General features: G+C 47.8%; 1 protein-coding gene across 9 annotated transcripts in view; it reads left to right on the plus strand.

Annotated features, from left to right (window-relative positions):
* The window catches only part of VWA3A (von Willebrand factor A domain containing 3A), a 68,083-nt gene that overhangs the window by 13,847 nt on the left and 38,696 nt on the right, over window positions 1-15,540 (plus strand). For 8 of the 9 annotated variants that reach the window (XM_017534358.2, XM_017534357.2, XM_017534356.2 and 5 more), the window contains 6 exons: window positions 4,973-5,071; window positions 6,413-6,519; window positions 11,311-11,436; window positions 12,362-12,470; window positions 12,714-12,779; window positions 14,423-14,548. In XM_017534358.2, the coding sequence (XP_017389847.1) occupies window positions 4,973-5,071; window positions 6,413-6,519; window positions 11,311-11,436; window positions 12,362-12,470; window positions 12,714-12,779; window positions 14,423-14,548 (633 nt within the window). The remainder of the gene's footprint in view (window positions 1-4,972; window positions 5,072-6,412; window positions 6,520-11,310; window positions 11,437-12,361; window positions 12,471-12,713; window positions 12,780-14,422; window positions 14,549-15,540) is intronic. The other variant, XM_017534361.2, reaches the window with a different exon arrangement.

Raw genomic sequence — 15,540 nt, forward strand, 5'->3', positions numbered from 1 at the left:
CTCTGGGTCTGTGCCTGCAGAGGATAAAAGGAGACGTTATAAACTAGTGGTATGCAGGCCAAATCTGGCGCACAGCCGTGCTATTCTGGGCTCCCTAGTTGTAAATATTTTTCAAATTAGTTGCCAAGATTTTTAAATCCTGATATTTCACTTTTATGTCTGCTATCAGATTTCTCTTGAAAAATGAGAATATCTGGTATTTCTTGGCTCCAATTCCCTCTTATGTACTTGTCCAGTTATTTGTATGGGATAAATGTCTAGAACTTCAATGGCTAGGTTTAGGGAATGAATGTTTTCAATTCCAAAAGCTGTAAAGCCCTCATGGCAGCTTGTTTTTAATGTAAAAGAAATAGGACTGGCTCTAGATTTCAACTTCTTCTTGCCTCCAGATTGGCAATACCCTAGAGAGCCTTGTGCTATATTTGGGTCATGAATTCAATGAACATGTATTGAGTGATTGTTGTGTATCAGGCACTGTTCTAGGATTGAGACTACCAACATGACCAGAACTTGTTGAAGGAATGGTTCGCTGCCAGAAGGGGCAGTGAGGGGGGAACATGGCCAATACTAAGGTCCTGCCTTCATGGAGCTGACGTGCTAGAAAAAGAAACAAAGCCGAGTAAGGGAACAGAGAGTGGAACAGAAGGACTATTTAAATGGAATGGTTGAGGCTGAGCACAGCGGCTCACACCTGTAATCCCAGCACTTTGTGATGCCGAGGCAGGCAGATCACTTGAGGTCAGGAGTTCGAGACCAGCCTGGACAAAATCCCAAAACCCCATCTCTACTAAAAACACAAAAATTAGCCAGGCATGGTGGTGCATGCCTGTAATCTAGCTATTCAGGAGGCTAAGGCAGGAGTATCGCTTGAACCCAGGAGGCAGAGTGCAGTAAGCCAAGATCATGCCACTGCACTCCAGCCTGGGAGACAGAGCGAGACTCTGTCTCAGAAATAAAATAAAATAAAATAAATAAACAAACAAATAAATGGAATTGTTGAGGAAACCCACTCTAAAGAGGAGGCATTTGTACAGGCACCTAAAGAAAGCTCAGGTCGGGCACAGTGGCTCACGCCTGTAATCCCAGCATTTTAGAAGGCTGAGGAGGGCGGATCAGGAGGTCAGGAGTTCAAGACAGGCCTGGCTAACATGATGAAACCCTGTCTTTACTAAAAATACAAAAATTAGCTGGGCGTGGTGGTGGGCACCGACAATCCTAGCTACTCAGGAGGCTGAGGCAGGAGAATAGCTTGAAACCTGAAGGCGGAGGTTGTAGTGAGCCGAAATTGTGCCACTGCACACCAGCCTGGGCTACAAGAGTGAAACTCCATCTCAAAAAAAAAGAAAAGTGTAGGGGTGAGCCCTGCCAAGATCTTGGGGAGAATGTTCCAGGCAGAGGAGACAGCAAGTCCAAAAGTCCTGGGTCAGGAACAAGTTCCAGAAGCAGCACATGGGCCAGTGTAGCAAGCACAGAGTGAGCTCTGTGGAGAAAGGAGACGAGGTTGGATGAGCAGGTTGAAGTCAGGGAAGGCTTGATTCCAAAGGTGGCAGCTCTAATACAGCAGGAGGGTGACCTGATCTGACAAGTTCCAAAAGAGTCACGCTGGCTGCTGTATAACTTGACTGCACAGAGGGTAGAAATGGAAACAGGAAGACTGCGCTGGGCGAGAACAACAGAGGCTTAGACTCAAGCATTAGTGTTGATGGAATGAGACGTGGTAGATTCAGCACACGGCTAGAAGGCAGGACCAGCAGAACTTGCCAATGGATTGGATAGATTTGGGGCCAGAGCGCCTGGGCTGGTGTTGAATGGCATTTACTGAGATGGGGAAGACTGAGGGAGAACAGATTTGAAGAGGAAAACCAAGAGGTCTTGTTTTAGATGTGTGAAGCCTCAGGGATTTAGTAGACATCCAGACAGACAAGTGGAGCAGGATGTTGGGGGCACAGCTCTGAAGTTCCAAGAGAAATCTGCTTGAAGATGGACCTCAGATAATCATTCACATTCAGATGATATTCAAAGGCATGACACTGAGATCACTTAGGGAGCGACCCCAGAACAGTGGTTTTCCACTGGGGGTGATTTTGCCCCAAGGGGACAGTTGGCAATGTCTGGAGACATTTTTGATTGTCATGGCTGGAGGAGAGGGGGTGTTACCGACATCTAGATTAGCAGCCACTGGGGATGCTGCTCACCATCCTGTAAAGCACAAGACAGCTCTTTACAACAGATAATTATCCAGCCCAAATGTCAATAGTGCCAAAGTTGGCAAACCCTGGGGTAAAGAAGAGAGTGGCTGGGTGTGATGGCTTGCGGCTGCAGTCTCAGCTCTTTGGGAGGCCGAGGCTGGATGATCTCTTGAGGCCAGGAGTTTGAGATCAGCCTGGGCAATACAGTAAGACCCTATCTCCACAAAACATAAAAAATAGCCAGGTGGTGGCACACACCTATTGTTCCAGCTACTTAGAATACTGAGGCAGGAGGATCACTTCAGCCCAGGAGTTCCAGGCTCCAGTGAGCTATGATCGTGCCACTGCACACCTGGAGGCTCTTGTTAATATAAAGACTCTGATTAGGTAAGCCTGGAGTGGGACCGGAGACTCTGCATTTCTACCAAGCTGGAGGATGGTGATGCTGTTGGCCCATGACCCACACCTTCAGAAGCAGGTTCCTAGGGCATGCCAGTATTTAGACTTTGGAACTAGGTGGAGGAGGTAGCTAGGAACGGAGATTAAGAAAGTCTGGCCAGTGAGTAGAGGGATAAGTGGGAGAATGTGATGTCCTGGAAGACAAGTGTACTAAGTGTTTTAACTTGTTAAATTCTTGACACAGTCAAACTGTGCCGTATGCTACTCAGAGTTTGAGAAAGTTGAGAATTTGGATTTAACCCTTGGGCTTGGCAAGAGAAAGCTCATCAATCACCTTGACGTGTGGTTTCAGAGGAATAGGAAGGTGAGAAGCTAAATTAAATGGGTCCCCGGGACATAAGGACATGTGGCTAAGATGGAGAGTAGAGAAATGAAGCCACAGCAGGAGGGAGAGGTGGCATCCTGAGAGGTCTATTTCTTTTTTAAGATGGGCGATATTATAACCTGTTTGTATGGTGATGGAAACTGTACAATCAGTAGGAATGGATGATCCAGGAGAAGGGATGATCACAGAAGCAGAGTTCCTATTTAGCAAGAGAAGAGCCATTAATGCAAGTCAAAGCGTTGGCCTAGAAACTGTTGCTGGTTGGCCTTAGATGCATTGTAACCGGAAAGAAGTGTGTGGGCCTATGGGCAGGTAGGTCGGCAGACTCTGCATGGAAAGATTTTTTAAGATTCTCTTCAATTTGTTTCTGTTTTCTTAGCAAAATTGGAGGCAAAATCACTTGCTGGGTGAGTGCAGAAAGGGAGTGCTGGAGGTGTGAGAGAAGACGTAAAACACTCTCTGAGAGCAGAAGAGTGAATTGAACAGGAAAATTAGATATCCAATAAAGTAGGATTTAAGGCAAAAAGCACCGAATGGAACCTACCGCCCCTAGAGAACTATAAATTTCATATGAATGAAAGCTCCAATCCACAGTGCAGCTATAACAAGATGAACATTTATGTGCAGAGTCAAACAGCATCGACAAGTAATGCAAACAGTACTTGACTGTTCGACTTAGGATTTTTCCACTTACGATGGGTTTATCAGGAGGTGGCCCCATTGTAAGTCAAGGAATAATAACTGTAGAGTAATGGCATTTAGAAACATAATTAGAAACTTGGGTCTGGTGGCACACGGTTGCTTGAGCCCAGGAGTTCGAGACCAGCCTGGGCAATATGGCAAGACCCCATCTCAAAAAGAAGAAAGAAGGAACATAATTAGAAATGCACAGAGATATCATTGCAGCTGGCGAGCTTAACACATCTGTCTTTCATTGGTAGAGCAGGCAAAAAATAAATAAGGATATAGAGAAATTAAATCAGATAAGCTAATATAAATAGCTATCAAACTTTGTATCTTCAAACAAAGGGTGTTTTTCTGTAGTCTCCAGATTTTCTTCAGTGAGCATGGACAATAAGATTAGTAAGATTGGACAATAGCCGGGCGCGGTGGCTCAAGCCTGTAATCCCAGCACTTTGGGAGGCCGCAGCGGGTGGATCACGAGGTCAAGAGATCGAGACCATCCTGGTCAACATGGTGAAACCCCGTCTCTGCTAAAAATACAAAACATTAGCTGGGCATGGTGGCGCGTGCCTGTAATCCCAGCTACTCAGGAGGCTGAGGCAGGAGAATTGCCTGAACCCAGGAGGCGGAGGTTGCGGTGAGCCGAGATCACGCCATTGCACTCCAGCCTGGGTAACATGAGTGAAACTCCATCTCAAAAAAAAAAAAAAAAAGATTGGACAATAAATATAGGGGAAGCCGGGAGCATTGGCTCATGCTTGTAATCCCAGCACTTTGGGAGGCCGAGGCGGGCAGATCAGGACATCAGGAGTTAGAGACCAACCTGGCCAACACAGTGAAACCCCGTCGCTTCTAAAAATATAAAGATTAGCTGGGTGTGGTGGTGGGCAGTGGGCACCCGTAATCCCAGCTACTCGGGAGGCTGAGGCAGGAGAATCACTTGAACCTGGGAAGCAGAGGTTACAGTGAGCTGAGATCATGCCACTGCACTCCAGCCTAGGTGACAGAGCTAGACTCCATCTCAAAATAAAATAAAAATAATAAATAAAAATAAATTATTAAAAATAAATAAATTACAAGGGGAAAAAACTTATAAAGAATAGCCTGTCGCAAAATAAGAGCAGATCATGCCCAGAGCTGAAGTCATGACATTGGGTTTTCTTTTTCCCTTATAAAATGGGGTTTCCATCAGCTGCTGCTTGTCAGGAGTGAGGGACGTGTTCACATCACTGCATCACACAGAGCCCCTCAGTGCAGGCCTTAGGAGACGCACAGACTTGCACTGGCTGTTTCCAAATTCCCTTTTTGGTTTTAGGCATTTGGCCTCATCAAAGGGGCCAGAGTCAGCGTCCTCATAGATGTGTCATCCGTCAGCAGTGGCCCTCAGAAAGAGGAGTTCCAAAAGGACCTCATGGTAAGTCTGCCTTGGCACAGAGGAGCATCTGGAACCACCCCCCGCCCCAGCCTTTCCTTCCTGAGCTTGCTGACTAGCTTGTTTATAACAAATGCAAGATAGGGTGTCTTATAAAGAACAGTTCACACTTAATTAGCACCTGTGGTTAGAGAACTATGTGGAATTCTGCAAAACCCAACCAAAGAGTCATTTTCAGTTGCAGTGTGAATGCAACTGAGAATTGCATTTTCATTCTCACCACGGCAGTACCTGCCAGCTAGACTTTGACTCAAAAGCAAATCACACTGCCACGTGTGTACCTATGCAACAATCTTGCATGTTCTTCACATGTACCCCAAAACCTAAAATGCAATAAAATAAATGGGGAAAAAGAAAAAAAAGAGCTCCCATGTTTTCCTGGAAAGAGGATGTCAAGACTCCTGCATAGCATAGCACAGGGCTTCTGGCCTTTTCTGGATGGCAGAGCTATTCTGGTTTCTTTGGAGTTATGGTTCCCGGTGGACATTGACCAGCTCCAGCTTGAGAGCAGTGAACAGGCTGGTGTTGCCCACTGCTCCATCCCTAACTCACATCCACAGCAGAGAAGCTAAGAACGCTGGAGTCAGATGGCTGGAGTCAAATCTCAGCCACCTCCACCAACTGCTTGTGCAAGTAAAGTGCTCAGTGGGAAGTCTGGCCTAGAGAAAAGCCTCTGCAGTGTGAAGTGACGTGGAGGGGCTATTTTCTCACAGGTGCCACGGCAGCAATAGCCCATTGTATGTTGTACAGGTCCTACAGAGGCTCAGTGTGGGGCCATCCTCCAGATTTGTCCCCTGTTCCTGGTCTCAGTGGATGTCAGGGGACAGCTGTCAGAGAAGTCTCCCCCTTTATGACAAGTCCTCAGCACAGGGTTTCCAAAGATCCCCCAGGTGGAGTAGTCTACTATTAGCCAGGGCAGGGCTCATGGGGGTAGCATACAGGTGGAACTTTCAGCTGGCCAGGAAGAAGAGGGAGGTGTTATGGATACTCACCAGCTCTGCCTCCAGCTCACATGCCTTAGAGAGAAACCATGGCCCCTGACCTCTGTCCTCCCTCTCCGGATGCCACAGGTAAGTGTCAAGGGTCTAGCTATAGCACACACTGAGATGGCAGCCCAGATGCTCATCCCACCCGCAGGAGGCCCAGCAGGTGGGAAGCAAATGTTGGCTTGAGGCTGCTGCTAAGCTGAGCCTCAAGCAGCCCTATTTCAGCACAGCTCACACCCCGCCCAGAGAGGCCAGGGGCCGGCCAAGGCAAGAGAGGCAAAGCCAGGCTCCCCATTCCCCTGGCTCTGGGAGCCAGTGACGTCCTTTTGTCCAACAGAGCCTCATCGATGAGCAGCTGAGCCACAAGGAGAAGCTGTTTGTCCTTTCCTTTGGCACCACCACCAGGTCCCTCTGGCCAGACCCCACGGAAGTCAGCGCATCCACGTGAGTGGCTTTTCTGCCTGACCATGATGCTGACTTGTTCATTTTCCTCTTAAGCAGCAGAGTCTTTATTGAATGATTTAAATGCAAACCCCAGGACCCTACTAGTTAAGTGAGTACAAAGAAACAACTCACAAAAGCAGAAACAAGTTTTGGAAGGATGGCCACCTTCATGAGCAGTTCATAAACTGAAAGATAAGGTGACCACAAGATACTTTTTATCCAGCAAACTAGCAAAGATAGTTTTATTGTGAAAATAACACAATGCATGGTTTTTTAAAATTCCAGCAGTATGAAAGAATGATAAATAATAGCAAATGAGTCTCCCCCCGCCTTTTTTTTTTTTTTTTTAAGACAGGATCTCTGTGTGTCTCTCAGCCTGGAGTGCAGTGGCACAATCATAGCTCATTGCAGCTTTGACCTCCTAGACTAAAGCAATCCTCTCACCTGTCTCCTGAGTAGTTGGGACTACAGGCATGTGCCACCACACCCTGCTGCGTTTGTATTTATTTATTTATTTAGATAGGGTCCCTGTTGTCTAGGCTGGAGTACAGTGGTGTCACCTTGGCTCACTGCAACCTCCACGCCTGGGTTCAAGTGATTCTCATGCCTCAGCCTCCCAAGTAGCTGGCCACATGCCCAGCTAATTTTTAAATTTTTTGGTAGAGATGGGGTTTCACCATGTTGGCCAAACTGGTTTCAAACTCCTGACTTCAGTTGATCCACCCACCTCGGCCTCCCAAAGTGTTGGGATTACAGGCGTGAGCCACCACGCCTGGCCAGTTTATTTTTGTAAAGATGGGATGTTGCCCAGGCTGGTCCTGACCTCCTGGCCTCAAGTGCGTTTCAGTCGGGCTCGCAAAGTGCTGGGACTACAGATGTGAGATGCTGTTCATGGCCCAAAACAGTTTCTTATATCCACTCCCACAAATAAGTCTTTGCACACACATGCATCTGTGTGTTTACCTTCTTATTTTGACATAAAGAGGAGCTGCATAACACTGCTTTCCAGCTGGTCTTGAATCTCTCTGTCAGTGCATACAAAATCTACCTCATTTGTTTTAATGACTGCAGAGTATTCCACTGCATAGATGTCCTTTAGTTGTGGATTTCTAGTCTGGCGGGTTTTTTTGAGGGATAGGAGAGAGGCATGTAAGAATCTCTACTTATCCAATGAGTAGAAATTTCTTTTCCATGAAAGGAGTGTCCTTGATCGTCCAACATGTGTTGGTTAGTTACCATACTAGGTGCTTTGCATAGATGATTGTATTTAGTATTTATAGCCACCCCACTGAATAGGATTATTATCCTCATTTTGCAGATGAGGAAACACAGACTCAGGTTAGGGAAGATGCCAAAAGCAGCAGAGCCAGGACTGGATTCCAGATCCCAGGAAAAGGCACATGCTTTGGCCAGGGCCAGCTGCTCCATGCCTGTAATCCCATCACTTTGGGAGGTCGAGTTGGGAGGATTGCTTGAGCCCAGGAGTTTGAGACCACCCTTGGCAACACAGTGAGACCGCATCTCTACAAAACATTTAAAAATTAGCCTGGTGTGGTGGCATGTGCCTGTAGCTCCAGCTACTTAGGAGCCTGAGGTGAGAGGTTTGATTGAGCCTGGGAGGGAGGTTGAGGCTGCAGTGAGCTATGATTGTGCTACCACACTTCAGCCTGGGCGACAGAGAGAGACCCTGTCTCCAAAAAATTTAAAAGTTAAAAAAAAAAAAGTATGTGTGTCGATTACTAGCAGGAAGTAGTAATCACTACTGTAAAGAGCACCCTCACCAGCACTAGCTGTGAAGAGGAGCCCTTCCAGGTAGAGAAATGCCCACTTCTGGCAGCTCTGGCTTTGAATCCCAACCCCAACAGTCACTGGGTGGTCTTGACTCTCTCATTTGCAGAACAAGGCCAATCCTGCTCACTCCTCACAGGACTCTTCTGAAGATGAAATGAAAATGAAGTTCCTGGCAAGTGCCAGGAACTCAGTGAACAAGAACATTTTAAACTGATTTCCACTTTCGGTGGAGCACTGATCTCTGGGTTGTTAGGGATGGTAGCCAAAGTTCTGCACCTTCAGGACCTCCTCGACTTCTCTTGTCACATCCCTGTCATATCTTTACCATGTGTACTATTGTTTATTGTTTTAATTTTTTTTTTTTGAGATGGAGTCTCACTCTGTCACCCAGGCTGGAGTGCAGTGGTGCAATCTCAGCTCACCGCAACCTCCACTTCCTGGGTTCAAGCAATTCTCCTGCCTCGGCCTCCCAAGTAGCTGGGCTTACAGGTGCTGCCACCACGCCCAGCTAATTTTTTGTGTGTTTTTAGTAGAGACAGGGTTTCACCATGTTGGCCAGGCTGGTCTGGAACTCCTGACTTCCAGTGATCCACCCCCCTCGGCCTCCCAAGGTGCTGGAATTACAGGTGTGAGCCACCACACCCAGCCTACCTACCATGTATACTATTGTTGATTTTTCTTTACTTCAGTTCTGTTTATTTATTATTGAAAGAAACTTGTGGTTTTGCTTTGGTTTGGTTTTTGTTTTTTGAGATTGAGTCTCGGTTTGTCGCCCTAGTTGGAGTGCAGTGACACAATCTCGGCATACTGCAACCTCTGCCTCCCAGGTTCAGGCCATTCTCCTGCCTCAGCCTACTGAGTAGCTGGGATTACAGGCACATGCCACCACAGCTGGCTAACTTTTATACGTTTAGTATAGACAGGGTTTCACCATGTTGGTCAGGCTGGTAAGAAACTTGTTTTTGGGGGTTGTTTTCTTGCTGCTGTTGTAGTTTTGAGATAAGGTCTTGCTGTGTCACCCAGGCTGGAGTGCAGTGATACAGTCATAGCTCACTGTAGTCTTAATCTCCTGAGCTCAAATGATTCTCCAGCCTCAGCCTCCACAGCAGCTGGGACTACAGGAGGGTACCACTGTGCCCAACTAATTTTTTTTAATTTTTCTTTTTTGTAGATATGGGGTCTGGCTATGTTGACCAGACTGGTTTTGAACTCCTAGCCTCAAATGTTCCTCCCCCCTCAGCCTCCCAAAGTGCTGGGATTGCAGGCATGAGGCACTGCTCCTCGCCTGAAGGAAACTTTCTATCAGTAACATAACTGAGAAGCCCATATCACTTGCATGATTATACTGCTATAATCATGCAGTTATATTTCTATAATTAGAAGCAACCATATGTCTGTCTTTAATGGCTTTGAGGAAAAAAAAGAAAGCAACCATATTAATAAATACAATGAGAGAAAAACAGTGGGGTTTGTTTGTTTGTTTATTTGTTTGAGGCAGTGTTTCACTCTTGTTGCAATGGTGTGATCTCAGCTCACCGCAACCTCCGCCTCCCAGGTTCAAGCAATCCTCCTGCCTCAGCCTCCCGAATAGCTGGTATTACAGGCATGCACTACCACACCTGGCTAATTTTGCATTTTCAGTAGAGACAGGGTTTCTCCATGTTGGTCAGGCTGGTCTCAAACTTCCGACCTCATGTAATCTGCCTGCCTCAGCCTCCCAAAGTGGTGGGATTCCAGGTGTCAGTCATTGTGCCCAGCCTTAAAACAGTGGTTTTAAATTCCAGCTGAAATCTATTGGCTAGAGAAGGTGTGAGACCAGGGACTTGTTCTTGCTGTTCAAAAGATAGACTTGACAGTTATAATAATGAAAGACCGACTTCTTAGTACCACACTGAAATTTTCTCTTTCAGATTTTTGATTTTTTGAAACAGAAAGAACCTCTTTTACCAGTGCCATGCAAAGTATTAGCCAGGAAAGAACCAAGTTAAGTCATTTTTCGTTTCATCAGTGGTGTGTACCCCAACTCACATGGGACATAGCTGCACAGCCAGAGTGCTTTCTCTTCTTTGAGGCTGGCCTGTTGAGGGCTGGCTCCCAAGAGAGTGGGTTTAGGGAGGCAGAAACTCAGCCCCAGACCCTCACATAGAACAACTGCTAGAAGCTCATATCTTAGAGTCAGACCTGGTTTGAAATCTCAGTTTTACCAGTTGCTTACAGTATCACCTTGGGCAAGTCCTAACTCAGTTTCCTCATCTACAAAATGGAAATAAAGGTACCACCCTAACAAGTTATTGTTAGGTTTAAATGAGCTAATATTTGTCCTGGGCCTGGTACCTAATACTACAGGCCAGGTTTGGGCTCACACCTGTAATCCCAGCAGTTTAGGAGGGTAGAGAGGGGGACCTCTTGAGGCCAAGGGTTCAAGATGAGCCTGGCAACATAGTGTGACCCCCATCTCTACATAATTTTTTTTTTTAGATAGAGTCTCACTCTGTTGCCCAAGCTGGAGTGCAGCGATACAATCTCAGCTCACTGCAACCTTCCACCTCTGGAGTTCAACCAATTCTCCTGCCTCAGCCTCCCAAGTAGCTGAGATTACAGACATGTACACCACACCCGGCTAAATTTTTTTTGTATTTTTAGTAGAGATGGGGCTTCACCATGTTGGCCAGGCTGGTTTTGAATTCCTGACCTCAAGTGATCCACCCACCTTGGCCTCCCAAAGCGCTGGGATTACAGGCGTGAGCCACCATGCCCGGCCTTCTACATAAAATGTAAAAACTAGCTGGGCAGGATGGCACATACCTGCAGTCGCAGATACTTGGGAGGCTGAGACAGGAGAATCGCTTGAGCCCTGGAGTTCGAGGTTACAGTGAGCTATGATTGCACCACTGCACTTCAGCTTGGGTGACATAGCAAGACCTTATCTCTAAAAAAGATAAAAATGAAATTCAATACAAACAGTCTTATAATTAGGTTGCTGTCATTGTCTACCCCCAGCCTCCGGGAACTTAAGCTCTGGGTAAAGACACTACAGCCTGCTGGAGGCAGCAACCTGCTACAAGCCCTGAAGAAGATCTTCACTCTCAAGGGGCTGGATTCCCTGGTGGCCATCCTGAGAAGCTGGTAGGTCTTTTTCCTAAGCAGGAGACATGCGACACAAAGGGGACTGAAGAACCAAACCATTGTTGGAGAAAAGATTGGCCAGTCACGATGTCTCATGCCTGTGATTCCAGCACTCTGGCAGGCCAAGGCAGGAGGATTGCTTGAGGCCAGGAGTTTGAGTCTGCAGTAAGCTATGATTGTTTCACTGCACTATATGTAGCTTGGGCAACAGAGTGAGACCCACAGCACTGTAGCCTGGGCCACAGAGCGAGACTCAGATAGGGAAGGGAGGGGAAGGGAAGGGAAGGGAGAGGAAGGGAGAAGGGAGGGAAGGGGAGGGGAAGAGGGGAGAGAAGGGGGAGGGGAAGGGAGGGAGAAGAGGAGGGGAGGAGAGGAGGAGGGAGGAGGGGGAAAGGAGGAAGGGAGGGGAGGAGGGGGAAGGGAAGGGAGGAGGGAAGGAAAGAAAGGAAGGAAAGGAGAAAGAAAAGAAAGGGAAGAAAAGGAAAAAAGGGGAGGAAGGAAGGAGGGAGGGAGGGACAGAGGGAAAAAAAGTAAAATTAGGGAAGGAAGGGAGGAGAAGGGAAGAAGAATGGAGGGAGGGAGGAAAGAAAGAAAGGAAAGGGAGGAAGAAAGGAAGGGAGGGAAGAAGGGAGAGAGGGAAGGAGGAAGGGAGGGAGAGAAAAGAAGAGAAAAGAAAAGAGAAAGAAAATCATGACTCTTCAAACACACAAGAGGGAAGGATTGCAGTCACAGGCTGCCCATCTGCAGAGGAGGCAGGGAGCCAGGCCTGCAGTCCACCTAGCCCTGCATCCCGCATAGGTGACCTGGGACACAGGTGGCCAGTTAAGAATGGGTAGATGTTCCCTGGGAATTACCAAGTTGCTCTGGAATGTTCTCAAAGTGGTCTGACCTAGGTTGCCCACTTCTCTTCTGCCTTCCCCCCCAGCCCAGATCAGCCTTCTGAAATCCTGTCCGATTACATCCAGCAGTCCACCATGGGAAGAGACCTCAATGTCCACTTCATCACCTACAAATGCGATGATCAGATGCCCCCTGTGAGTGCCTGAGACCCTCTGAGGTGTCTCTTGGCTTTGGCGGTACTGAGCTGGGCTGGTCTTTGAGGCCCCATGCTTGAACAGGCCCCCGAGCTGTGGGCCAGAACACACCCATACTTGTGCCTGGTCCTCCCTTTGGTAAAATGGGAAGCTTTGGATAACCGGGAGATTCAGTCAAGGAAAAGGCTTACTGGAGTATTGGTGTTGCACTGGAGAGGGCTGACCCTGTCCCCATCCCTGCAGGCTGTCCTGAAGAACCTTGCAGAAGCTATTAGTGGCTACTACCACTGCTACAGCCCAAAGATGGAGGTAAGCCACGGTGCCTGCACATGGCCCCTCTCCTTCTCTCCTTGTCTGCCTCCAAGGTTGTACCCAGGAGATCTGGGCCAGGACCACTTTGTACACTTGTGTCTCCTCTTCTCCCTGTCCCCATCTGTATTCAGTGAGGTTACAAAGGTAAAACCAGGTTAGAATTAATATGGGAAGAACAGGGACAACCTGAAGTCACAAGAGATGCTTTGGTCAGCCTGTATGATGCATTGATTACGTGCCTGGGAGCGCAGAGGCCTTTTAAAGCCCTGCCTGCAGAAGCCTCAATCACTCTCCAGTTGCCATTCTTAGAGGCCCCAGCCCAGCTCTGCTCCCACCAAATCACTCAGTCTGAATTGCCTTGATTTTCTCTCCTAGACAAACTCCTGCTATTGCAGGGGACCCACTGCAGAGCGAAATGAGCAATCCATTCTGTACCAATCCATCCATTACTGTCCTTGTCCCAGTTAATAACTAGACATCAACCACCCCGTGTTCACAAGGGAGGCAACAATTAGCGAACATGTGTGTAGATCCATTTGGAAGATTAAGAATGCAATCATCTGGTCGCTCCCAGGCTGTGTCTTGCCTACCATTATAACCACGAGTAAATGAGTGTCTGCATCTCACAAGCGAATACAAAGGTCACAAAGTCCGTCCCCACCTTTCATAGCAGGGAGACAAGCTCAAACAGCACCCTATCTTGATACCTCATTGTGCAGACTCTTGTCTGTAAGTGACTCAGACTACAGAGGTTAGGAAGGTAAAGTAAATGACTGAAGCTGACTGGTTCAAGAAATTTTTTTTTTTTTTTGAGATGGAGTTCGCTCTTGTCGCCCAGGCTGGAGTGCAATGGCGCCGTCTTGGCTCACTGCAACCTCTGCCTCCTTGGTTCAAGTGATTCTCCTGCCTCAGCCTCCCAAGTAGCTGGGATTACAGATGTCTGTCACCATGCCAGGCTAGTTTTTGTAGTTTTAGTAGAGATGGGGTTTCACCATGTTGGCCAGGCTGGTCTCGAACTCCTGACCTGGTGATCCACCCGCCTCAGCCTCCCCTGTGGCTTGACCAGGCACAGTGGCTCATGCCTGTAATCCTAGTGCTTTCGGAGGCCAAGACAGGAGGATCATTTGGGGTCAGGAGTTTGAGACTAGCCTAGGCAATATAGTGAGAGCCCATCTCTACAAAAAAATTAAAAATTAGCCTGGCGTGGTAGAATGTGGCTGTAGTCTCAGCCACTCGTGAGGCTGACGCCAGAGGATTACTTGAGCCCAGGAGTTCGAGGCTGCTGTGAGCAATGATTGCACCACTGCACTCCAGCCTGGCTGACAGAGCAAGACGCTTTCTCTAAAAGTAATAATAAATAAATAATAATTCTACCCATCCTAGTGCGTATAAAGTATTTCTTTACACTTTCACAGTCAGAAAATCCTTCAATTGTTTTAAAAACACAGCAGGCCAATTGCACAAACAAAGTGTAGCATGTCTGCAGACTCTGTCTGGCACATGGGTCCTGGTTTATAAGGCCTGGTGGAGAGAGTCTGCCCCTCTGCCTGGGCATTGGCCTGGCTGCTTGCCCCTTCCTGGGTTGGCCCCTGTGGGTAGCCAGGTGATTCTGGATATCTGATTGCTCTTGCCACCCTCAGCTCTATACCAGCCGGGACGTGGATGAGCTCCTGGCAGAAATTCAGAAGGCCCAGAGCCTCCTCGGCCACATGCAAGCCCTGCAGCACAGCAGCCCCTGTGAGGGGCTCACCTGCACCATGGAGGAGGTAGGTGGTGCAAACATCAGTTCTGGGACCTTCTCCCAGCAGCACTCGGCTGGCCTCATTCCTCTTTCTCACCTGTTCGTAGAGGGCACAGCTGCGGTGCCCGTCACTTCTTAGTGAAACAAGGCAAGGCCCACCCTCCATTGCACCCCAGAGCTCTGAGTTGGGTGGGCTGGGTGGGCCCACCATGGTTCCAGAAAGATCTTGGTGGATTTACTAACTGTAAAATGTATTTCGGAGAAAGACCAGCAGGCTCCTGCCATCCCCTCTGTCCTGCCACTGTCCCCTCCCTTACCCCCAATTTGGAGAATGATGAAAACCTCAGCTATCCAGAATAGTCTGCCTTAAAGTCATTCTCATTTCAGCCGTGGCTCACACCTGAAATCTTAGTGCTTTGGGAGGCCAAGGCTGGAGAAGCACTTGAGTCCAGGCGTTCAAGATCAGCCTGACCAACATGGCAAAACACAGACTCTACAAAAAATTAAAAAATTAGCTAGGCACGATGACATGTGCCTGTAGTCCCAGATACTCGGGAGGCTGAGGTGGGAGGATGATTGAACTTGGGAGACCGAGGCTGCAGTGAGCCATGATGGCACCACTGCACTCCAGCCTGGGCAACAGAGAGAGACCCTGTCTCAAAAAATAATTTTAAAAATATATAAATACAATAATAACAATTAGTATTAGAATTATAATAGTTCTTGGCTGGGTGTGGTGGCTCATGCCTATAATCCCAGCACTTTTCGGAGCTGAAGCAGGTGGATCGCTTGAGGTCAGGAGTTCGAGACCAACCTGGCCAACATGGTGAAACCCTGTCTCTACTAAAAACACAAAAATTAGCCAGGCATGGTGGTGGGTACCCGTAATCCCAACTACTCAGGAGGCTGAATTAGGAGAATCGCTTGAACCCAGGAGGCAGAGGTTGCAGTGAGCCCAGATGGTGCCACTGCACTCCACTCCAGACTGTGTAACAGAATAAGACTCCATCTCAAAAA

This window comes from Cebus imitator, unplaced genomic scaffold, assembly GCF_001604975.1.
Source record: "Cebus imitator isolate Cc_AM_T3 unplaced genomic scaffold, Cebus_imitator-1.0 Scaffold85, whole genome shotgun sequence".
NCBI classification, from domain to species: domain Eukaryota; kingdom Metazoa; phylum Chordata; class Mammalia; order Primates; family Cebidae; genus Cebus; species Cebus imitator.